The sequence below is a fragment of the Panthera leo genome, chromosome A3 (assembly GCF_018350215.1).
Source record: "Panthera leo isolate Ple1 chromosome A3, P.leo_Ple1_pat1.1, whole genome shotgun sequence".
NCBI classification, from domain to species: domain Eukaryota; kingdom Metazoa; phylum Chordata; class Mammalia; order Carnivora; family Felidae; genus Panthera; species Panthera leo.
This window is the reverse complement of record NC_056681.1, coordinates 79,575,961-79,600,363: the sequence shown is the minus strand read 5'-3', so window position 1 is coordinate 79,600,363 and position 24,403 is coordinate 79,575,961. Positions and strand designations below refer to the sequence as shown.

The 24,403-nt window shown below is 40.1% G+C and overlaps 1 protein-coding gene across 17 annotated transcripts in view; it reads left to right on the top strand.

Moving 5' to 3' along the window:
* Positions 1–24,403, top strand: part of FAM161A (FAM161 centrosomal protein A) — a 70,749-nt gene that overhangs the window by 28,442 nt on the left and 17,904 nt on the right. For 5 of the 17 annotated variants that reach the window (XM_042932388.1, XM_042932390.1, XM_042932380.1 and 2 more), the window contains exons 6-7: positions 2,159–2,313; positions 19,251–19,342. In XM_042932388.1, the coding sequence (XP_042788322.1) occupies positions 2,159–2,313; positions 19,251–19,342 (247 nt within the window). Of the gene's footprint in view, positions 1–2,158; positions 2,314–2,752; positions 3,328–17,482; positions 17,523–18,529; positions 18,586–19,250; positions 19,807–20,332; positions 20,419–22,849; positions 22,879–24,403 lie in introns of those variants that run through there. The other 12 variants (XM_042932383.1, XM_042932386.1, XM_042932379.1 and 9 more) reach the window with 7 other exon arrangements.

The window sequence follows — 24,403 nt, the reverse complement described above, 5'->3', positions numbered from 1 at the left end:
TATGAGTACTAACTTTGGTATCATTTTAATATCTCTTGTATTTAATTTGTTTAGATCAGCATATACTGTTCTTAATGCATTTAAAGTTAGGTCTGGGGTTTCCTTATTCTGCTTTACATTCTTTGGGGCATAGTTCTTATCTTCTCACTTTGCCATGACTTTCAGTTCCTTGAGGCTTGTCTGTTGATATTCATAGCCTCTGAATGCATTTTTATTTACTTTTCCAAAAATTGTTTTTAATCATAGTGGGTGGATTTAGTAGTACTTTTTCAGTTTTTCAGAGCATCAGGAAATCACCGGTGGTAGTTTATCCATTGTAATCGGTCTTTGCTATTTTGGTTTCTCCCACGAAACACGAGATGCCATGTTCCCTCATTATACTGGAGTCCGTAGACACCTGCATTGCTGAAGTCAGGTTTAAGCCACCTTCAAACTCCAGGATGACCACTATTACTTAGAGAAAGCAGCATGGTGGAGTGGAACAGACCTAGGAACTGGTCAAGAGACTTGGTTCTATCACTCATTATCCTTGTGACCTTAAGCAAACTGCTTAACCTTAGTGGGGGTGGAGGGAGTGTCTTAATTTCTTTGTTTGTTATATTTGGGGGTAAGACTGGGTACTCTCCCACACTCTTTCCAATATGGGATGCCACTGGGGCACTGGAACTAGTGTATTCCTAGTCACCTTGCTTTAGTTGGAGGTCCAGATGGCAATTTTTTCCTTTCCTTTCCTTTCCTTTCCTTTCCTTTCCTTTCCTTTCCTTTCCTGTCCTGTCCTGTCCTGTCCTGTCCTGTCCTGTCCTTTCCAGAAAGAGAGCATGGGTAAGGGGGGGAGAGAGAGAGAAACAGAGAGAGAATCTCAAGCAGGCTCCATGCTGTCAGTCCAGAGCCTGACACAAGGCTCCAACCCACAAACCGTGAGATCATGACCTGAGCTGAAACCAAGAGTCAGTTGCTTAACCGACTGAACCACCCAGGCACCCCCCAGATGGCAATTCTTGGCCCTATACTAGTTCATATCCGCTCATAGGAGGTAAAAGTTGACTAAAACTGAGGCACTAGCGTGAACCCCAGTCATCTTGTGACCCTGGAAAGCCTGTGGTCTCAGGAACTGTGATGACTCCTAACTTGCTTCAGGTATGAAAGGGTCATCTTAGCTCAGCTCCACGGGTCCCAAAGCCAGGAAACAACATTCTGGAGATTTGAACACAGATCAAAATTCTTATCCTTCTTGCTGTATCCATTGCTTCCTCCAGAGTAAAGACAAGAACAGTGATGATTTTATCATCTTTGATGGATTAGAGATGTGGCATGTAAAAAGTAGAAATTACAGGAGGTACATAAAATGAAAGAAACCTCTGACAACTATCATGAACTTCTTTTCTTCCTGATTTTTCCAGATATCCTTGAACATAAAAGCCTATTTTTAAAAATATATAAAACGGGTATAGTGTAAAGAATAACTATAGGTCAAAATTCATGTGGCTACCACCCAGGTTAACAAATAGAACGTTGCCAGCCCAGAAACCTTGTGTGCCCTTCCCAGATCAAAACCCTCCCCCACTCCCCTGGAGGTAACCACCATTGTAACTTCTGAGATAAGCATTTCCTTGTTTTTGTCATTACTGTTGTTGTGTTTTTTTTGTTTGTTTGTTTTTGCAGTTTTACCTTCCTATGTACCTATCCCTACAAGTATAGTTTAGTTTTGCCTGTTTGGGAACTTTATGTAAATGAATCATACATTCTGTATGTATTGTCTAGTGGTTTACTTCTTTTGTTTAGTGTTATGTTTGTGAGATCAATCCATGTTGTCATGGACAACTAGAGTTCACTCATCGTCATTGCTTTATTTTACTCTGTTGTGTGAATAGACCACTATTTAGCCATCCTGTTATTGATAGGTATTTGGGTTGTTTCTGGTTTGGGGTTGTTACAAACTATATTATCTGGAACGTTTTTGTACATGTCTTTTGGGGCACATCTGTAGGACTTTCTCTGGGAATATGCCTGCAAGTGGGTTTGCTCGTCAGAGGGTCTGCCTGTTTCCAGCCAACTGTGATTATTGAATTTAATTTTCACTGGAGCTTTTAACCCATACATCTTTAATGGAAATTTAAAGTCTTTTGTTCTCATCTAAAAAGGTTTGTCTTTCCTATAGAAAAATGCAAGAATGGCAGCAGAAAAGCATTATTCTAACACCCTAAAAGCAGTAGGACTATCTGATGAGTTTGTTTCAAAGAAAGGCCAAAGTAGAAAAATATTTGAGTACTTCAGCAATCAAGAGATGAAAAGTTTCACTGAAGATAAAGAAAGGTAACATATATAAGATGTCTAAATGGTTTACCTTTGAAATAATTCTTACCTACTGGAAAGCATAAAACTGTTCTGTATTTTTAAAAGATCTCTTAACCTAACATATGTGAATTGTTGTAAAACATTGATATTTTAACATTTGACACATTCAGAACATTACATGGTGATGAGGTATCTTGTTTTTAAAGCAGAATAATTTAAATTCTGACTGACATAAATAATGAAAATAGTTAAGATGCTTTCAAATGGAGTTTTGAGAGTCAATCAAGGTTTGAAATAAGTTAGTTCCCAATTGACACTTTTATAGAGTTTTCTTGATAAATCGGAGTTCGTACACTTGAGGAAGACTGACTACTTGATGGCATACATTGCAAAGAGTTTGTTGACCTTTAAACCAGATCATTTTTCCTGTGAAAGACTGATACATTTCTTCCTCCAGCCTTAATGAAGAAGAAAAAATAGAAGAAGGAGAGAATGGGGAAGAAAATTATTTTATTGATACCAACAGCCAGGATTCTTACAAGGAAAAAGAGGAAGCTGATGAAGAGAGTGGAGAGGAGAAATCTGTCAAGGAGTAACATGGAATCAGTAGGGTCTCCTGTCTGAGCCCTGCAGTCAATTACAGCCTTGGGCATTAGCATCCATGCTCGTGGTGTTCAGAACATCAGTGGGAACCTTGTGATATGTACAGGGCTCTTGAGCAAAGTCATGTGTAGCCTGAAAAGGCCAAATCCAGCCAAATGAATGGTTTTTGGGTCAGTTAGAGTAAAGCTTTGGCTATTCAGGTTTTTTAATCGCTATATATAGTCTGTAACTTTGATCTCACTTGTATTTTTAAAAAGCATTTGAGAATCACAGCTGTCACAAACTGATTAGTTATAAAAATATATGTTACTTCCTTATTTGGGGTGGAAAAAAATGGCTTAGCATTGAGAGCAGAGAGAAGTATTGGCTTTTGGTGTTTTGAAAACATTTTTCTTGGAAGCCTGAATCAATAAATATCTTAAAATTACACTATTTGCCCATTCTTTTCCTCTGCAATACATCTCACAAAATGAAACCTCACACTTGTTTTACTGGGTATTTTAAGTCTTATCTGAGCCATTTTTTTAAAAATAATAAAATACAGAAAAAATACATACTTGCAAATTTGCATACATTTCTGCACTGAGAGTTTGCTGTTAAATTATCCATACTATATCATTACTTTTTCTTTTTATCCCTAGTCTTATTCCAAATTATTTTTGATGTGTAAATTATTGGAAAAGTTTTTATATCAGTATTTTTTTAATTCTGTGTATTATGATGGAAATAATTGTAAGCATCTGAGTTATAATCTTAATTGAAGGTAAATATCAACCCTGTTGTGTATATGATGAAATTGTGCATAATAACTTGTTCAAGGAAAATCTCCAAAGAAATTCATATTTAACTCCTTTTTATTTTATTATTAAAAAAATAATTTTTTAAATGTCTTATTTATTTTTGAGAGAGCACAGTCAGGGAGGGGCAGAGACAAGGGGACAGAGGATCTGAAGTGGGCTCTGTGCTGACAGCAGCGAACCAGATGCGGGGCTTGAACTCACGAACCTTGAGATTATGACCTGAGCTGAAGTCGGACGCCCAACTGACTAAGCCACCCAGGTACCCCCAGATTTTTTTTAAAATATTTTTTTTAATGTTTATTTATTTCTGAGACAGAGAGAGACAGAGCATGAGTGGGGGAGGGGCAGAGAGAGAGAGGGAGACACAGAATCCAAAACAGGCTCCAGGCTCTGAGCTGTCAGCACAGAGCCCGACGTGGGGCTTGAACTCACAGATCGCAAGATCATGATCTGAGCTGAAGCCGGACACTCAACCAACTGAGCCATCCAGGCACCCCAAGGTACCCCCAGATTTAACTCTTTAATACTTGACCCAGTTGTTCTCAAATTTATATACACAATTGCAGACATATTTTGTCTTTCTGCAATTATGGTAATTTGAGTTTATGAATCTATCATTTTTCCTCTCTAAGCAAATTTTTGTTTTAAAACTTCAAACCAGACATAAAGATGTGATAGGATAAGACATTTTCTTTTCTAAAAACAACCTCTTTTAAAGAGGATGAACTAGGGGCGCCTGCATGGCTCAGTGAGTAAAGCTTCTGACTTTGGCTCAGGTCATGATCTTGCACTCTGTGAGTTCAAGCCCTGTGTCAGGCTTTGCGCTGACAGCTCAGAGCCTGGAGCCTGCTTCAAATTCTGTCTCCCTCTCTCTCTGCCCCTCCCCGACTCATGCTCTGTCTCTCTGTCTCTCTCTCTTTCTCTCTCTGTCTCTCTCTCTTTCAAAATTAAACATTAAAAAAAAATTTTTTTTTAAGATGAACTAATTAAGGTGTATAGAATAGCAGTGATTCCCAACTGGAAATTTATGCTTTTAATTAAGAAATAAGGTGATTTTTCTCAAGGGCACATGTTTACTTATAATCCCTTTCCTATCATTTGTTCCAAAACTATTTGTCACTATAATTAGATTGTAAACTCTTTGAGAGTTGGCACCATTTTAAAATTCATTTTGTATTCCTTTAATATTTTGTACAGGATTGTGCATATGGTAAGCACTTAATAAAGGCTTGAATAAGTAGATGAATATGGTTTTTAATTATAATTATTTTGGCATGAGTACACAAGGGATTTAAAGCATCTCCCTTCTAATTTATTGAAAGCCTGTGAAACACAATCCACATGTTGTAATATTTAAAACATGACTTGCTTCCAAGGATTTTCTCCTCATTCTGTTCCTTCTCAGTTTCATGGGGACACTGTGGGACTTGGTTTTAGTACCAATGTTCAGCTTTCTTTTCTTTAAAAATGGGAATAATGTCTATTTGGGTAGCTGTAGGAGGGACTGGATGAAATCATGTATGGAAAAAGCTCTTTGGAAACCAGGCTACTCAAATGATAATGTCAGAAGACAGAATATTCCTGAATAAACTTTTAACTTTAACTAACCATACTTTTATTTCAACTAGCTACAAAATGATTTAAGTATTGTATTAGAAATGATGTTTGGGGGTGCCTGTCTGGCTCAGTTGGTGGAATGTGCAACTGTTGATCTCAGGGTACGAGTTTGAGTCCCATGTTGGGTGTGGAGATGACTAAAAACAAATAAACTTGAAAAAAAAATGTTTGAGCCATTTTTTTAAAGACAGTAGTCTGGTAAACATGGAGCCAAACTTAAAAGACACTGGCAGTTTCAAATCTGTATGTAAAATCACAATTTTTCTTTTAGAAGACATCAAATTGATAGCTGCTGGAAGATTTCTTTAGTGTGTGGCATTACACAGTGATGGGCACAAATCAGTCTTTTAAAAAAAAAAAAAAAAAATATATATATATATATATATATATAAATTTTGTTTGTTTATTTTTGAGAGAGAGCAGGGGAGGGGCAGAGAGAGAGGGAGACAGAATCAATCTCTGGCAGACTCTGTGCTGCCAACACAGAGTCTGACGTGAGACTTGAACTCAGAAACTGTGAGATCATGACCTGAGCTGAAAACAAGAGTCAGACGCTTAACCAACTGAGCCACCCAGGTGCCCCACGAGTCAGTCTTAATGATTAAGTCAAATATAGTTTTCACGTGGTAGGTAACTGGAAATGTGCATTTGGATCATCAGAATTTGCTCCACAATTCTATTCACTTATAGGATTGTCTGTTATTCATGATTAGCCGAGCATCAAGAAGGTGATCTTTTCCCCTTAAATAAGAAGAATACTACTGGGTTACCTACTGACCTCAAACACATATTTCTTCAGAAGAAATCATCTGGGTAATGGAGGATTAGGTGATTCTCTCTCTCTGTATATATATACATACACTTAATATAATTAATATACTTAAATATACATACTAAATTTTTATATTCATATAATATATAGTATATTTAAATTTATACTGTGTATACTTCATGGCACACACATATGTAGATATATATGTATGTAGAAAAATTGAGAAATTTTAGCCACCCCTGGTGGCTCAGTCAGTTGAATGTCACACTTCAGCTCAAGTCCTGACCTCATAGTTCGTGAGTTCAAGGCCTGCATCAGGCTGGCTGCTGTCAGTGTGGAGCCTGCTTTGGATCCTCTGTCCTCCTCTCTCTCTGCCCCTCTCCCACTTGCGCTTGCTCTCCTCTCTCAAAAATATATTTTTTTTAATTACTTTTACTCCCTTTATTAGACTATACAATAAAACAAATTCACATACCTTTAAGGATACCAGGCATTCTATCCATGGACAATATTTTTAAAGTTATCTCTAATAATTTGAGAGTAGCAAAGATTTCAATATTTAGACCTAGGCAATAAAAATCATAAGTGTTGGGGCACCTGGGTGGCTCAATCGGTTGAGCATCCAACTTCAGCTCAGGTCATGATCTCACGGCTTGTGAGTTCGATCCCCGTGTCGGGCTCTGTACTGACAGCTTGGAGTCTGGAGCCTGCTTCAGATTCTGTGTTTCCCTCTCTCTCTGCCCCTCCCCTGCTCATGCTCTCTTTCTGTCTCAAAAATAAATAAACATTACAAAAAATTTTTTTTATAATCATAAGTGTTAAAATATTGCCTTACTGCTTAAAATTTTTTTTTTTTTTTTTTTTTTTTTTTTTTACCCTTCTCCACCATCATATGCCTATGTGTAGATGTGTGTTCTCAGTGGTTGTTTCAGAAGGAAACAACGTCTTATGAAATGAACTTTTAGTCAGTAAAATTTTATCAGTATATTAAGGTCTAAAGAAAGTGATTACCTTGTCCTAAATGCTCTAGGTATTCTCAATTTTTACAGCTTATGAGTTATCCTGATGTGGTCTGTGGTTGGCCAATTTACCTGCATCATCTTTTAGAAAAGTTAAAAGGGTAACTTTCATAGACATTTTTTTGTTTGTTTCTACAGAGGAAAATAATCCAGGGTCCCAGTATACAGTATGTTCTTTTAATTCTACTTTTAAAAAAAATCCCAATATCCGGAATCTGCTTAGCAACTAATATAGATTGAATAAATGAAAGAACAAAACCATGGTTTGTAAGATTTCCTAACATTGAAAGCAGATATGTTAATATTTAGAATATCTACTTCTCTAGTTATTTTGTTATTTTTTTAGTCTTTTTTGTTTTATTGTAATAAGGTCTATGTTGAGCTCTGTATAAGTTTAAGGTATACAGCATAATGACCTCCATATATTGTGAAATAACTACCACAATAAGTTTAGTTAACACTCATATGAATACAAAAAAAAAAAAAAGTTTTTTTTTCTTTGTGTTGAGAACTTTTAGGATTTACCCTCTTAGCAACATTCAAATATACCATATAGTACTGTTAACTATAGTCACCATATGCATTATATCCCCAGTACTTATAGCTGGAAGTTTGTACATTAAAAATTTTTTTAATATTTATTTATTTTTGAGAGAGAGAGAGAGAGAGAGACAGAGCATGAGTGGGGAAGAGGCAGAGAGTGAGGGAGACATAGGATCTGAAGCAGACTGCAGGCTCTGAGCTGTTAGCAGAGAGCCCAACACAAGGCTCGAACCCACGAGCCGTGAGATCATGACCTGAGCTGAAGTTGGACACTCAACCGAGCCACCCAGGTGCCCCTGGAAAGTTTGTACCTTTTGACCAGCTTTCTCCAATTCCCCCACCATCTACTTTTGTCCTTTCTGTAAAAACCAAGACTTTGTGGTCTTTACCAAGTTCTAAATCTCAATAAGAGAAGGAGATAAAAATTTGAGAATAAAAATAATAAAATCTGACATACAACTGTCAAGAGTCAAGAAATAATATACGTGTTTATATTTAACTCTGAAAAGATGGTATTACCAAAAAGTGGTAGCAGAATTTGCCTCTGGAAACAGTCTGGGTGTGGGCAGTGAAAGACTTATTTTTTTTTTTGTTTTGTTTTGTTTTCCTTTTCAAAATATATTGAAGAAAAATATAAATGAGTCTTTATCCTTGTTCGAAGCGATTTTCTAGTCATAGATTTAGAGTATCCTGGTATCAAGAAAAGAGTAAAACACCTATCTTTTCTTGATACTAAAAAAAAAAACTTTAGAATAAAATATTTTGGGCATATACAAAAGTGGAGTGAATGGTCACAAACCCCACATCCCCATCAGCCAATTGTCAATAATTATCCACTCACAATTATTTCTTCTATACTCCCATCCACTACTCCCTAATTGTTTTGCAGCAAATCATAGTCATATTTCATGTGTACATATTCCAGTATGTATCTTGAAAAGGTAAAAACTCGGGGCGCCTGGGTGGCTCATTCGGTTAAGCATCTGACTTCAGCTCAGATCATGATCTCGCAGTTTGTGGGTTCGAGCCCCGCATCGGGCTCTGTGCTGACAGCTCAGAGCCTGGAACCTGCTTCAGATTCTTTGTCTCCCTCTCTCTATGACCCTCCCCCACTTGCACTGTGTCCCTCTCCCTCTCAAAAATAAATGAACATTTTTTCAAAATTAAAAAGAAAAGGTAAAAACTCTCCCTGTAAAATAATTCTCATGCCTTAACACACATACAAAATGCATAATTCCTTAATACCAGTTATCTACTAGTGTTCACATTTAACCTATTGTCTTACACATTTTATAGTCTATTTGAATCAGGATCCAAACACTGCAGTTGGTTAATAAGTCTCTGAAATCTCTTTTAAATACATCTCTTTTTTACTTACAATTTTGTTGGTGAAGAGACCAGGTCCTTTTTTGTCCTGTAGGGTATCCCACTATGAATTTTGTCATTTAATGTGTTCCTCTGTTCTTTGTAAATTTTTTTAATGTTTTTATTTATTTTTAAAAGAGAGATCATGGGCATGGTAGGGACACAGAGAAGGAGACACAGAATCCGAAGCAGGCTCCAGGCTCCAAGCTGTCAGCACAGAGCCCAGTGAGGGGCTTGAACTCATGGACTGTGAGATGCTGATCTGAGATGAAGTTGGACACTTAACTGACTGAGCGACACAGGCACCCCTGCTCCTTTGTTCTTTGTCTTTCCTGTAAATTAGTGGTTACATCTAGGCTTGATCAGATTCATATTTGATGTTTATTTATTTAATTTGAGAGAGGATGTGTGCATGAGCAAGGATGGGCAGAGAAAGAGGGAGAGAGAGAGAATCCCAAGCAGGCTTTGTGCTGTCAGCGCAGAGCCCAATGCTGGGCTCCATCCCATGAACTGTGAGATCATGACCTGAGCCAAAATCAAGAGTTAGATGCTCTACTGACTAAGCCCCATATTTGATGTCTTTGACAAGAATACTTCATAGGTGGTGGTGATATCTAATGATCTTTCCTTTGGCAATGTGATCCACCATTGCTGATTGTTGCTATAATTCCTCATGCCATTGTCTCTTCACTTGCTTTGGTTATCTGAAGCTCTCATCTCTGGTAGATTCCTTAGGGGAGGGCTTATGGAGGGAATATTCTCTGATTCCTTAACATTTTTTGCAACTGCTTGTCTATGGTGTTCATATTTGAAAATCAATTTGGCTGGATATAAAAGCTTTATCTCATAAAGTGTCTTAAATATGTCTCTGTTGTCTTCTGGAATAAAATATCATATGGTCTGATAGAAATCTTATTTTCTTGCCCTTGTATATAACTTTGTCTTTTTGCCTGATAGCCAAATTTTTTGTTTTCGTTGAAGTCCAATACTTTTACTATACTGCATCTCATTGTTGGCTTCCTGACCCAGTTTCCCCAGGTATATGGTGTGCCTTTTTCTTTTTTTAAGTTTATTTTTTTTTAGTAACCTCTGTACCCAACCTGGGGCTCAAACTCACAACAACTCAAGAGTCACATGTTCTTCTGACTGACCCAGCTGGGCGCCCCTGTGGTGTACCTTTTTAGTATTTAGTTTCAAGTCTTCTTCTGTCTCAGAGAAGTTTTCTTGGATTATAGTTTTTAATATTTTTTCTATTCCATTGCTTTAAGAATCTCTTTATACAGGTGCCTGGATGGCTCAGTCAGTAGAGTGTCCTGCTCTTGATTTTGTGATCCCAGGGTCTTGGGATCAAGCCCCCTTTTGGGCTCCGTGCTGAGCGGGGAGCCTGCTTAAGATTCTCTCTCTCGCTCTCTCCCTGTGTTCTTCTTGCCCACTCACTCTCTCAAAAAGAAAGGGAAAAAACCTCTTTATATATGTTGGGGTGTGTGTGTGTGCACACCTTCTAAAGATTTCATTTCTTCATGAATTTTTTATTTTTTTCTCCAGTTTATTTTTAACATTTTTCCCATTTTTATTTCCTATTTATTTTAATACATTTTTCAAGATTTTATTTTTAAGTAACCTCTACACCCAACACAGGGCTCAAACATACAACCTCAAGATCAAGAGTCACATGCTCTACTGACTGAGCTAGCCAGGTGCCCCTTAACACATTATTTTTTTTGTATTTATTCTCTCTGGTCTTCATTTTTGAAATGATTGTTTTCATTTACTTCTGATCTTTCCTGGGTTTTTAACCTTTCTTTTAAAATCTTTTTTCATATCACTTTATTTCAGAATTTTTCTCATTGTAACTAATATTTTCTCTTATAGCTTTTAGCATTTTCTTTTAGCTCATTCTGAAATATGATGGCTATAGTTTTCATTTCCTTTGTGGAAATGAAATGTGTATTTTTTTTCTCATGTGCCTTTATTGTCCAAAGAGACATTATTCTTCTCTTGTTCTTTTATTTAAAATGAAACAAACAAACAAAAAAAAACAACTTTGAATAGGATTCAATTGTGATCCTTTTCCTTTGCTAATATTTTAAGTGACATGAGTTATATCATACTCTTAGGAAGAGAGAAGCAACTCAGGACAGCTTTTCTAGCTTCTGTTAAGAACTGTGCAGGGTCTAGGATTTTACCCTTCGTATATGTTAATGAGTTAGCATGTCACAATTTCATGGATGCTGACAGAAGACATGAGAATCCTGGGTCAAAGACAATGGACTGTTACTCATGGTGCAAGCAATAGCTGAAGTGTCAGCATGATGTTCATTTGAGCTGGCTCCCTTTGTCCCCAAGTTCCATGGGGAAGACCCAGAGGGACCATTCTGTGTACCTTCACATTGCGGTGGCCCGTGTTATAAGAGAAAAACACTGACGTTGGGGGAGTTGCAACTTTTGTAGTAGGTGGAAACAAGACTGTAATTTGTCTGGAGGTAGAGGTGGGAGAGACATTACTTCACCCCTCAAGGTTGCTTACTGCAAACAAAACCCTGAGAAAATGACCCGGGTAAAGAGTGGTCAGGACGCTGCATTCTGGCATGTCTAGCAAGAATGTGTTTGGACTCAGGGCCCGGGGCAGATCGCCTCCTCCAACAGATTTAAACTCTGTTGTTTGTATGATGTTATTAAAATAAAATAAGGGCTTGAATTCTCTGAGATTTTCTACTCTGGTTACCCATGAGCTTCTATCTGGATCTTCTGTTTCCTTTGCTCCTGTTGTCCCTGCTCATAAAAATTTCCCCTCGGGCTCCTGGCTGGCTGAGTCGGTAGAGCATAGGACTCGGGGTGGTGAGTTCAAGCCCCACATCAGGGGTAGCGTTTACTTAAATTTTTTTCTCCTCAACATGGGACTTTTTCCTGGGAGGATCCTTTGGTCATATCGGGCCCGCAAATCACTCCAGCATTCTCAGACCTTCCTGTCATCTTCGTACTTACCTTCATATGGGAGCCTGCAAATTCTGTCCTCATTTCTTGTGCTGTTCTCAGAACAGCCTGCTCAATTGTCAGGTAAGTACCTGATGGCAATTTTAGGACTCTCAGATCCTCAGTGCCTTCAAAAGTGCCTTTGACTTCTCTACTTCCTTTTACAGTCTTCCTGACAACACGAGCTTCTTTTTCCATTTTGGAATCTGTGACTGTATCTTATCACCTGATTTTATTGTAGATGTTAGCTGAAGGTTTTTGGTTTTGTCATTGTCTGTTTATATGGGTGGATACGGGGGGGGCGCCTGGGTGGCTCAGTCGGTTGAGCGTCCGACTTCGGCTCAGGTCATTATCTCTCCGTCCGTGAGTTCGAGCCCCGCGTCAGGCTCTGTGCTGACAGCTCAGAGCCTGGAGCCTGCTTCAGATTCTGTGCCTCTCTCTCTCTCTCTGCCCCTCCCCCACTCACACTCTGTCTCTCTCTTTCAAAAATAAATAAACATTAAAAAATATTTATGTGGGTGGATATGGAAAGATTTAAACACTAGACTACTGCCACTACCTCTTCTCCAGACCCATTTTCCCTGTGTACTTTTTGAACTGTTTGATTTTTTTTTTTTTCACTGTATTACTTAGAAAAAAATAATTAAAAGTAGATACTGGACTGGAGTAAAAGTGTTAGTCACCTTTTACCACTGAAATGAAATGAAAGATGGTGATAAATTCCAGTGCTATAGGTAACAAGCAGAGAAGGGAGATGAGGGGGAGCTCAAATTTATTTATTTATTTTTTAAATTAAAAAAAAAATTTTTTTTTTTGAGAGATTGACAGAGCATGAGCTGGGAAGGGTCAGAGAGAGAGGGAGACACAAAATCCAAAGCAGGCTCCAGGCTCTGAGCTGTCAGCACAGGGCCTGACATGGGGCTCGGAACCACAAACTGTGAGATCATGACCTGAGCCGAAGTTGGACACTTAATGGACTGAGCAACCCAGGTGCCCCTCAAGCTACAAATTTAAATGAAGTGGTTAGACTGTGTGACCTTGAAACAAAACCCTGAAAGGGTAAGGGGTGGCTCCAGGGGTTTTCAGCCGGGAAAGTACTGCAGGTAGGGAAGAGCCAGTGCAGAGCTCTTGAGAGGAGTGTGCTTGGATGTTTGAAGAACAGCCAAGAGGCCAGGGTGGCTGGAGCAGAGGAGGAGGAGGAAAAGGCTGGAGATGAGATGAGAAAGACATGGGGCAGGGGGTGGGGCACAGAGAAGGAGGGGATCTTGGAAGCATTGAGTGAGATGGGGAGCCACTGGGTAAATGACATGACAGCATTTAGGGTCATTCTGCAGCTGGATGAGAGTGGTCTGTAAGTGGCAAGGGTAAAAGCAGGAAGGTCACTTGTGAGACTTTGTAAATAGCCCACAGTGCAAATCCAAGTGTGTCTAATTTCAAAGCCAGGTCTTCTTCCATTATGTACTAAAGTGCTCATAAGGGAGATTCTTACTTCTAACGTATGGGCTGTAATTTTTCCCCCCAAAACTATTCTATTACAAATAAGCCATGAAAATATCCTTTTAAAAGAAAAACAAAAATCCTGTTAAGACCCACTGATGAGTTTTGAGTATATAACTTTTCCATCAGAAACCATTTCTCAAAAAGAAGGATAACTGACTTGCTTTAGTGATAGCACTGAGAAATTCAAACCAGCCCCTACACCTCTGTCCACTAGGGACTGAAAGCAGCAGGCGGACCATTTTGTGAAGGTTATTTTTTGTAGTTGCTATAATTAGAAGATAACTATTAGGTTGTAGACATGGTCATGAAATAGTGATATTTTTCCAAAAAGAGGGTAGGGTAGAAACTGCCAATTGTTTGGCCAAGTATTTTCCCTTTCTTCCTAATTATTAGTCCCCTACTTTTGCTGGAGGTGGCAATAGGCCCAGGTGAAAATGAGACAAAACAGAATCATATTTCCCAGCATTCCTTGCAGCTAGGTGGTAATGTGATACCGTCCTATGCAGAGAGAAGTGAGTGGGTTTTTAGGAAAGGCCTTCAGGAGAGAAAGATTTGGTTGGCTTGGCCTTTTGCTCTTTGCCTTTTCTCTTTTTCTTCTTCTCCCTTCCTGGAACTTGAATGTGATGGTTAGAGCCAGCATATCTATGATCTATAGATCTATGATCTATGATCCATAGATCATCGTATCATGAGGAAAAAGCCAGGGATAATCTGAGAAACTCGGGTCCTCACACCTTTAAGCTACAGCATCAACTAAGCAACTGCTAACCTCGAGATACCGTGTTACTCTTGTTTAAGCCTTGTTGTTTCCTGTTTAAGCCTCAGTCATTTGGGTTTTGTCTTAACTGTAGCAGAACACAGTTCCTAATTCAAGAGATATACGCAACCCACCATTAAATATACTATGAAAAGAAGTAACATTTCTGAATTGCCACAAGCTACAAATGCCTGTGATGTTAAACATGTACACTGAGGTCAATATTTTACTTCTGCTTGAAGAATGCTTGCTTTTTTCCAGGAAGAAAAGTATTCCCCATGTTTATCTTTGAGAGAAGAAATGCAAAACAGGAAATCAACATTATGAAGAAAAAGGGCTCAAATTTCTTTGAGCCCTTCTCAAACAAATATTTCCATTCCTCCTGAATTATTATTTTTTAAGTAATCTCTATGCCAAGTGTGGGGCTTAAACTCACGACCCTGAGATCAAGAGTCGCCTGCTGTGCCGATTGAGCCAGCCAAGGTGCCCCTGATCATCCTGAGTTATTAATAAAGAGAAACATGGTGTATTTTATTATGGAAATGAGCTATCCTGCGGCACTGTAATAATGCTCAGATGGATTGAGTAAGCCACAGTGTCCTTTTGCCAACCTTAAACGTTATGTTCCTAAAAACCATGCCAAGAGAAAGTGTGGATGAGGGACTGAAATACTTCATGAGAAACATGGAGACAGAGGAACCAAAATAGGCCAGGAGGAAGCCAAATGAAGTACATTTCTAAAAATGTTCACCAATATAAAACAGCCCACTAAATAAAGGTAACATCAATGACATTATGAACATATTCGTGGAATTAATAATGAGTGCCATACAATCCATTTTCTTTGTTATTCCTTGCTCATCAAGACATTTTCAGAACTTCTCTTTGTCCTATATTTTTGATGAGATCTTGTCAATTTGCTTTATTCTCGGGGGAGTGGAGAGAAATTGTATTTTGCCTCAGCATTTCTTTCTCTCACAAGGAGACTGTGAACCAATATTTCATGCTGTTCTGCTGTTAGTTCCACCTCTTTCCAACCTCCCTAGTTTCTGATCCCAGACCACCTGGGTGAGTTCAGTAGTTGAGAAGGCTCTCCAGGCCCTACCGTCACTTCTGGAACCACTTGGAAAGTAGACATTTTAAGAAAAGAGGAAAGGAGAGTTTAAAAGCAGCAAATAAGAAACAAGAATCTTTTTGTTTGTATAACTGTAGTTTTTAAAGTATTTCACATTATATCAATGGATTTTCACATCCAACTTGTGGGGCAGGTAGAGTATCCTTTCCATTTTGCAGAGGAAGAAATTAAATAACCCAGGCAATATTATGCAACTAGTTAATGACAAAACCTGGACCAGAGTCCTCTGCTGGGTCAACTGCCCTACCCTACGCTTTAAGGAATGTTACCCTCAAAACAGAAGACACAATCAATTCATGTTCCAAGTTGACTTAGAAACAGAACAATAGTTTTGTTCAAGGAAGGTACAGGTTTTTTTGGTCTATAGAATAGATCCCGCTTAAGGTATGCAGGAACTTGTGTGTTCAAAAGCTTCAGAATCTAGAAAATTACACATTACCCCAAATGTAATGTTAGGTAGGTAAAAGTAAGAAAGTTGTTACAGTCATGATATGAAAACTATCAGGAGGAATTATTGAAAAACTTATTATTTTAAAAGTATCTTAGGTGGCGCCTGGCTGGCTTAGTCCGTAGAGCATGCAACTCATGATCTTGGGGTTGTGAGTTTGAGCCCCATGTTGGGCATAGAGATTACTTAATAACATCTTTTAAAAAGAGGTGGGGGGCACCTGGATGGCTCAGTTGGTGGAGCATGCGACTCTTGATCTTGGGGTCGTGAGTTCAAGCCCCGTGTTGGGCATAGAGATCACTTATAAACTTTATTTATTATTATTTTTTTATTGTGCTATACTTTTTTTTTAATACGAAATTTATCGTCCTATTGGTTTCCATACAACACCCAGTGCTCATCCCAAAAGGTGCCCTCCTCAGTACCCATCACCCACCCTCCCCTCCCTCCCACCCCCCATCAACCCTCAGTTTGTTCTCAGTATTTAGGAGTCTTTTTTAAAAAAGTATACTTCATGTTCATGGTAAATACTCTCAATAATATAGAAGGGTCTAAGTTTTTAAAACAGCTTTGTGTGTACTCTTCCAGAAATGTTACATATATTTATATAAATATTCTGTAATATATTCTATAATGTATAAATTCTATATTATATCCCATGAATGATGTCAGATTTTGTATATACCTGCCAACATCTGCATCATTCTCAGAGATGTCACCTCTTTGCAGACCACCTGTCCTTTCCCAGACCTCTTAGACTTCAGACCTGCACTGCCTCATCTCTCCTGAGACTCCTCTCTTCCACCTCACTTAGAAATACCAAAATCATTCATTTGCACCCCACACTATGAAGACCACAACTGCTACTGACCTCTACCTTAGTTGCTACATCTCTTTTCTGTTTACATCTTTCCAAATGTTGTCAAGGTCTATCTACATTCATCCCCACTTGCTTCTTTTCTTGCTTTCTTTGTTCTTGTGGTTTTATACTTGTTTTATTCCTTTAATGCCATTTTGGTGGAGTTTCAGGAGACCAGATGGCCAGAGAATTTCTCCTTCCATAATGTTTTTCTCTTCTCTTGGGTATTGTCCTGGTTTTCTGCTTTCTTTGCCCTCTTTTGTATCCATAGGTGATACTGTCCTTTCCCATAGTATCTACAGTTGAAAACTCTCAAATCTGTACCTCAATCTGAGACCCCTCTCCAGAGCCTTACCTTTTCATGACTCAAATACATGTCAAATGCAACATGTCCAAAACTAATTCAGATTTTCTTGCTTTTCCATTAGGTGGCATTGCCATCCTCCCAGTTGCTCAAGTTAGAGACCTGGGAATTTTCATCCTTGGTTCCTGCTTTTTTCTCTCTTACCTCCTATATCCGGGCCTTCAGCAAGTCCTATTGGAACTCCCTCCACAATATATCTGAGATCAGGTTGCTTCTTCCCATTTCCACTGCTCTGGCTCTAGTCCAGATCATTGTCACCTCTCACCTACAGCAGTGGAATGCAGCCTTTTATGATTGTGGGCCCTATGAGGAAAAGGAATCTCCATCTCCATGCATCTCCAATGTATTTTCATTTTTATATACTTTACATTTAAATATTACATTTCATTTCATACTTATAGCTTATAAATATTTTTTTATATATTTTTTCAGATTTTATTTTTAATCTCTGTACCCAACATGGGGCTTGAACGTAAAACCTCAAGGTCAAGAGTTGCATGCTCTACAGACTGAGCCAGCCAGGTGCCCCTATTTTATATATTTATATTTTTATATAATGTTTATCATGTGTGCTACTATGCTAACATATAATTATGAAACGTGTACAAATAGATATTTAAAACATTAAGATTAGAATATAACATTATCCTAAAAGTAATTTTTTAATGTAATAATCATGTAAAAACTTTTGCTCTGTGAGAGGAAGGTGATTGAATATGGTTCCTTATTTCTGGAAATGTTGGTTGAATACTTGGTGACAAAACAATTTAAAAGATTGGTTCCAAGTTGAGTGCATCTCAGTGCTGGGCTTAAATTTCTGTCTTGCTAAGAAAGATACCCTATAAGGCTCAATGCTCAGTATCCAATATTCACATATGATAAATTTTGTTATTGTATTACAGTGGATATGACTCCTTATTTCACTAGTCTTCTTGATAATTTTGAATTTTTTGGCTTACTCTAAGAAAGACTGATGAGATCACCATTGTTTTTGCCCCCTATGTGGCTGATTAAGAGATCATATTAGGTACAGGGGAATATAGGGTATTTTCTTGTTCCTTTGTGCTTGTGTTAAGAGTATTATCCTTAATTGGAGGTTTCTTTGCAGGATTTTCTTTTAAAGCTGCTTGTCTGTTTTGTGAGGCTTGGTTTTGGAAAGCAGCTAATATAATCTATGAAGCTACCTAACAGTGCACACACAAACTAAGACACATAGCCACAAGTTCCACGTGAACAAAATTTTTAAAAATATTTCTATATTTTTGGGGAGAGCACAAGCGGGGGAAGGGCAGAGAGAGAGGGTCAGAGGATCGGAGGCGGGCTCTGCACTGACAGGCCGACAGCGGCAAGCCGATGTGGGGCTTGAACTCAGGAACTGCGAGATCACAACCAGAGCCAAAGTCAGATGCTCAACAGACTGAGCCACCCAGGTGCCCCACGTGAACAAAATTTAAAGGTGCTGTCCCATTGCGGCTCTAGGTGTCCAAGGACCGGACCATGTGAGGAGCCGATGACAATCCACATATTAAGTTTTGGTAAAGCTTTATTTCTTTTTAAGACAAAATTAGTAGAAATTTTCTAGCAGTAGTTTCTCTCTGCACCTGTGGGGTGTCTTGTTCTCCCCCCATTCCAGTGTGTGCATCCCATTTTGGAAGTGACTGGTCTGGGCCCCTGCTTTCTCTCTTGCTCTGGCTGTCAGTGTGGCTGGCATAAAGAGGGATTGTAAGAATGTGGTTGCCAAGCAAATGGGGCAGACAATGAAGAGCCACTTGTTCTAAGTCAAGAAGGGTGCACATATCATCAAAGTTGCTGATAAACCCAGTTTACAATGGGGCAGCCTAGAGGTAGGGTCAGCCAGAGTTCCCCAGTCCACCCCTGATCCTGGTGATACTTAGGGATTTGGGCAAAGAATGAAAAGATGCCTTTGTTGCCATTCAAGGTCAGAGTGCTTTAATGTGACCCAGGCAAGGGGGAGGGCAAATAGAAAGTAATATGATGAGGAAATATGTTAATAGGAATAAGACTTCTTTGTGTAGATCAGATGTGGGTCTTCAGAAGAACATGTGTCTTTAGGTGTGGAGAGGTGTTTGAGTCTATGCTCTGGAAAAAGCCAGCATGGAATGGATCCAGAGCTTATCCCTCCTCAAGAGGTGGGCGTGGGAGAAGAAGCAAAGCCTGAGTTCCCCTTTCCTCTTTGTAGATCTGGAAGAAATGGGATTAAGGGCTCAGGAGAAGACACTGATTTTCAGGAGAAGCCCAAGGATGCAAAATTTGCAAGACAGAAGAAAGAAGGTGATAGGAGTTCCATTATTTTTTGTTGGGAGTACTGGTTTGCCCTGGGTAACAGAGGGTGTAGGGGGGAAGAAGGGACAGAAAATAGGGAGAGGTTAAAGGAGGGACTTTGGGAAATAAGGGAAAGAAAAGCTGAAGAACCAACATTTACAGATCCAAGACAGCATGGCTTAGGGCCTGATTTTCCATTCCCTGCTCTACTTTACTTGGAAAAGAACCTTTTAAACCTTGTCAGGGGCTCTCTGTGCGTGTTTTTCCACCACGGAGGTAATCTATAAACACTTGCCAAAATTCCTCAGTTAAGCCTAATTTAGTTCTTTCTCCCCCCTGCCCCGACCATCTCCCTTAAGAAAAATAATATGGTAGAATTTTCAGGACAGCATGAGACCTAGAGACCAGTCAAAGGATTATTCAGTTGTTCTGCCTTACCTACACAAAATATAGTACATAATGTTTGGATTTTACCACCTGGTTTCCACTCTCTGCCGAAAGATCGGTTTATCATCAAATGTCTGAATAGATGTAGAAACGCGCACACACACACACACACACACACACCCCTTTCACAGGGTGGGCACATGGCTTCAGAGAGGAGAGGCTTCTGACCCATTGTGAGTGCTCTCCTGGGGTAGGACGATTGGTCTCCAAGATGTTAGTCCTAACTGATCCCCTTGTTCAACAGACAGGTTCCCTTCTGCTCTCCCGGCACATGGTAAAGCAGCACGCTGGTGTGGTTTGTGGACAAAATTTTTTCCACATAACTTTGTAATTCTATGGAATCTGAGAAAGTTCCCCCCAGAACCTGGTGTGACTTACTAGAGAACAATAATTTATAGCTATAGTGTGCTAATCCCCCATGTATCCCTAGAGGGAGGAAAAATGTTGATTGTCTGGAAAGTGAAGAGATTTCAGGCCTATGTAGAGTCAACCTAGGACTCTCCCTCCCTGCCCCAGGGTCATCTTTAAATGGTCATTCTGGCTGTTCCATAGGAGACCACTGAGATGGTAGCTGCCATAATCCAAGTGAGACATGATAATGGCTTCGACTAGAGTTGTAGTTGGGGAGATAATGAGAAATATTTGGATCCTGGATCCGTTAAAGGTAACATTAAAAGGATTCTAGTGTGGAGTGTGAAATAAATTGATGAGTCCAAGGATGGAGTTTCTACCTTGAGCAACAGGAGGATGGAGTTGTCACTTACTGGATTAGAGAAGATTTGGGAAGAATTGGGTTTGGGGAATTAGACCCTATTGATGCCCTATTCCACCTCTCCTTGGCCAACTTCTGAGTTCACTTGCAGCTTGGCACACAGTTCGCCCTCACCCCTCTACTTCCCTGCCTCAGGGACTCCTCCGTTGCCGGGGGACTTATTCAGCCTAGCTAAAGTGCTGGGGAACTCACCCTCCCAGGCATGCCTCTACCAGTGAGGAATGGGAAAGGGGTTATTGGATAAATAAACTAGCTTCTCTCTTCCTGGATGGGACAGTTCTGAGATGCCTTCTACAAGATTTCTCAGAGGGTGTCCAGCTAGGCTGAGCTTCAACTGCCCACAGTAGTAACCTGCTCCTTAAAACACCCTTTATTAACTTTTCTCACTCCTCTTTTTTATTTCCTCTATTTCTTTGCTTATACATCCTGAGATAACCTCCTGTATAAGTTAGCTTTTGCTGCATAACAAACTGCCTCAATTTAATGGCTTAAAACTATTATTTTTGCTCACAATTCTGTGGATCAGCAATTTGGTCTGGACTCAGCTGGGTGACTCTTCTGCTGGCCTTGCTGAGGTCACTTCATGCCTACAATCATCTGGCAGCTTGAATAGTTTAAGATGATTTCTGCTGGTAGATGGTAGATGCTAGTTGTCAGCTGGTTGATTTAAGAGGCTTCAGGTTGAGTGGCTCATCTACTCCCCATGCCTTCTCATCCTCCACTAGGATAGACTGGGACTCAGGGCGCCTGGGTGGCTCAGTTGGTTAAGCTTTGGACTCTTGATTTTGGTTCAAGTCATGATCTCACAGTTCGTGGGATCAAGCCCCACATTGGGCTATGTAAGCGCCGATCTCTCTCTGCCCCTCCCCCATGTGTGTGTGTGCTCTGTCTCTCAAAATAAATAAACATTGGGAAAAACATTTTTTTAAAGGATAGACTGGGATTCTTCACATGGCAGTCTCAGGGCAGCGTCCTAAGGGGTCAAAAGTGGATGCCACAAAGCATCATGAGGCCTGGGGTCAGAAGTCTCATGGTGTCACTTCTACTGAATTCTTTTGGTCAAAGGAAGTCACAATGCAGGGCCAGATTCAAAGGGTGAAGTGATAAATCCCACTTCTTAAATTTTTTTTTTTAACGTTTTATTTATTTTTGAGACAGAGAGAGACAGAGCATGAACGGGGGAGGGGCAGAGAGAGAGAGACACAGAATCGGAAGCAGGCTCCAGGCTCTGAGCCATCAGCCCAGAGCCTGATGCGGGGCTTGAACTCACGGATGGTGAGATCGTGACCTGAGCTGAAGTCGGACGCCCAACTGACTGAGCCACCCAGGCACCCCAGACAAATCCCACTTCTTAATGGAAGGGACGTCAGAGTCACATTGCAGAGGAGCAGACATACAGGAAGGGATCACGATCATGATCTTTGCAAACAATCTACCCATCTTCCCCACTCCCCAAGTCAGCTACTGCTCTAAGTCCTTGTCTTCAGAGTCCACCCTTTGGGGAATTAAAACTAAGATGGGGTGGGTAGGAATCAAAGGTTTGGACATGCAAAGTTTGAGATGCTTATTGGAGAAATCCAAAGAGAGATTTTGAATTTGCAGTTGGATATATGAGTCTGGAATTCAGAACAGAGGTCTGGCCTAGAGATACTCAGTTTGGGAGTCACTGAAATACACATAAATATTTAAAGTCATGGGACTGGACAAGAGCATATAGGGAACATGTGTAGAGAGAGAAGAGGTCAGAAGACTGAGTCCTGGGCTACTCCAGTGATGAGAGGTTAAAGAGAGGGTGAGGGGTCAGCAAAGGACGCTGAGAAGGAGCAGCCAGTGGTGCCTTAGAGGCCAAGGAAAGAGTGTTTCCAAGATGAGAGAGAAACAGTGACAGGGAGGAGTTTCCATATACTCTGTATAATGTGTCCTGGGGTCATTGTTTCATATGTGTCAGCATTTTCTATTGTTAAAAAAAAAAAAACCCACAGGCCCAAAGTGGCATTACTTAGTCTGAGTTCCCACACTGGTGCTTAATACATAATCTTTTTTTTTTTTTAATGTCTATTTATTTTGAGAGACAGAGAACAGGTGCGTGGGCAAGTGGGGGGGGGGGTGCAGAGAGAGAGGGGGAGAGGGGATCCCAAGCAAGCTCCACGCTGTCGGCACAGAGCCCGAGGCAGGGCTCCATCCCATGAAACAAACTGTTAAGATCATCACCTGGGCCGAAATCAAGATGCTTACCCAACTGAGCCACCCAAGCACCCCTGAATACATAATCTAATTGCAATTTCAACCTCCCCCAGAAACACAGTCTTAACCTGTTGGCAGTGGCCAGGAATGTTTCAGCCCCTGCCAGTGAGTCTGCCACCAGGGCCCCTCCATCTCCCAAAGAAGATGAAGTCATCTGCATGATAAGACACCATGCTTTTCCCTCTAAAAAGCAGCCTCTCCTGGAACAGTTCTTTTCTTTACCAAACATCTTTCTTACCCCCACCCTCTTTCTTTTTTTTTTTTTTAATTTTTTTTTATAACGTTTTTATTTATTTTTGAGACCGAGAGAGACAGAGCATGAACAGGGGAGGGGTAGAGAGAGAGGGAGACACAGAATCTGAAATGGGCACCAGGCTCTGAGCTGTCAGCACAGAGCCCGACGCGGGGCTCGAACTCACAGACCGCGAGATCATGACCTGAGCCGAAGTCGGACGCCCAACTGACTGAGCCACCCAGGCGCCCCACCCCCACCCTCTTTCTATAAAAACCTTCAATTCTGTGTAACTCCTTGGAGCATGTCTCTACTCACTAGATGGGATGCTGCCCAATCCATGAATGGTTTAATAAAGCCAATTAGATCTTCAAATTTACTCGGTTGAATTTTGTTACTTAGCAGTATCCATCTTCATTATTTTTATTAACTCACTTATAAGTGAGTTATTTTACAGCTCAAAGACAGAGATGAGCAGAACATTTACATTTGGGGGCAGGTATGTAAAGATGGAGTTGAGAAGGAAGCCAAGGAGGGGCAAAGGTCCGCAGATTCAGCACAGTACCGGGTCCTAAATCCAGGAGCTACCAGGGGCTCCTGGCTGGCTCAGTCGGAAGAGCAAGTCAGTCTCGATCTTGGGGCTGTGAGTTCAAGCCCCATGTTGGTGTAGAGATTACTTAAATAAATCAGTAAAAACCTTTAAGAAACGAAGTGAAGGATCAAACCATTTTAAATTTCACACTTAAGAGAAAACCAACATTATATTTCTTGTTTACAATTAGTTGGTGATCAGGTATTACCACCACCCACCAAATTTATTCTGCCAAATCCTGTTTGCCATTCATCTTATTTTAAATTAATTTTTGTCAAAGATCTGAACTCATGCCTTTCTTGGCCTGTTTGGGGATAGGATCGAACCTGCAATGTTGGTGTTGTCAGCATCACATTCTACCCAAGTGAGCTACCCAGCCAACTATGTACCTCATTTTCTTTTATTTTTAAAATTTTTTCAATGTTTACTTATTTTTGAGAGAGAGACAGAGTGTGAGTGGGGGAGGGGCAGAAAGAGAGGGGGGACACAGAATCTGAAGCACGGAGCTTCAGATCTGAGCTGTCCAGCACAGAGACCCACACAGGGCTCAAACCCACAGACATGGGATCATAACCTGAGCCGAAGTGGGAGGCTTAACCAACCGAGCCACCCAGGGACCCCTGTACCTCGTTTTCAAGTGGTTTTGTCCTCTTCCTTTGCCTGGAGTAACAATTTACCTTTCCCCTTCCATGTCTTCCCAAACTTATTCTTGTCATGCATTTCAGATATAATAATACTATAATTTGCTGAATAGGACATACCATGCCTAAAAGAAAGAGCCTA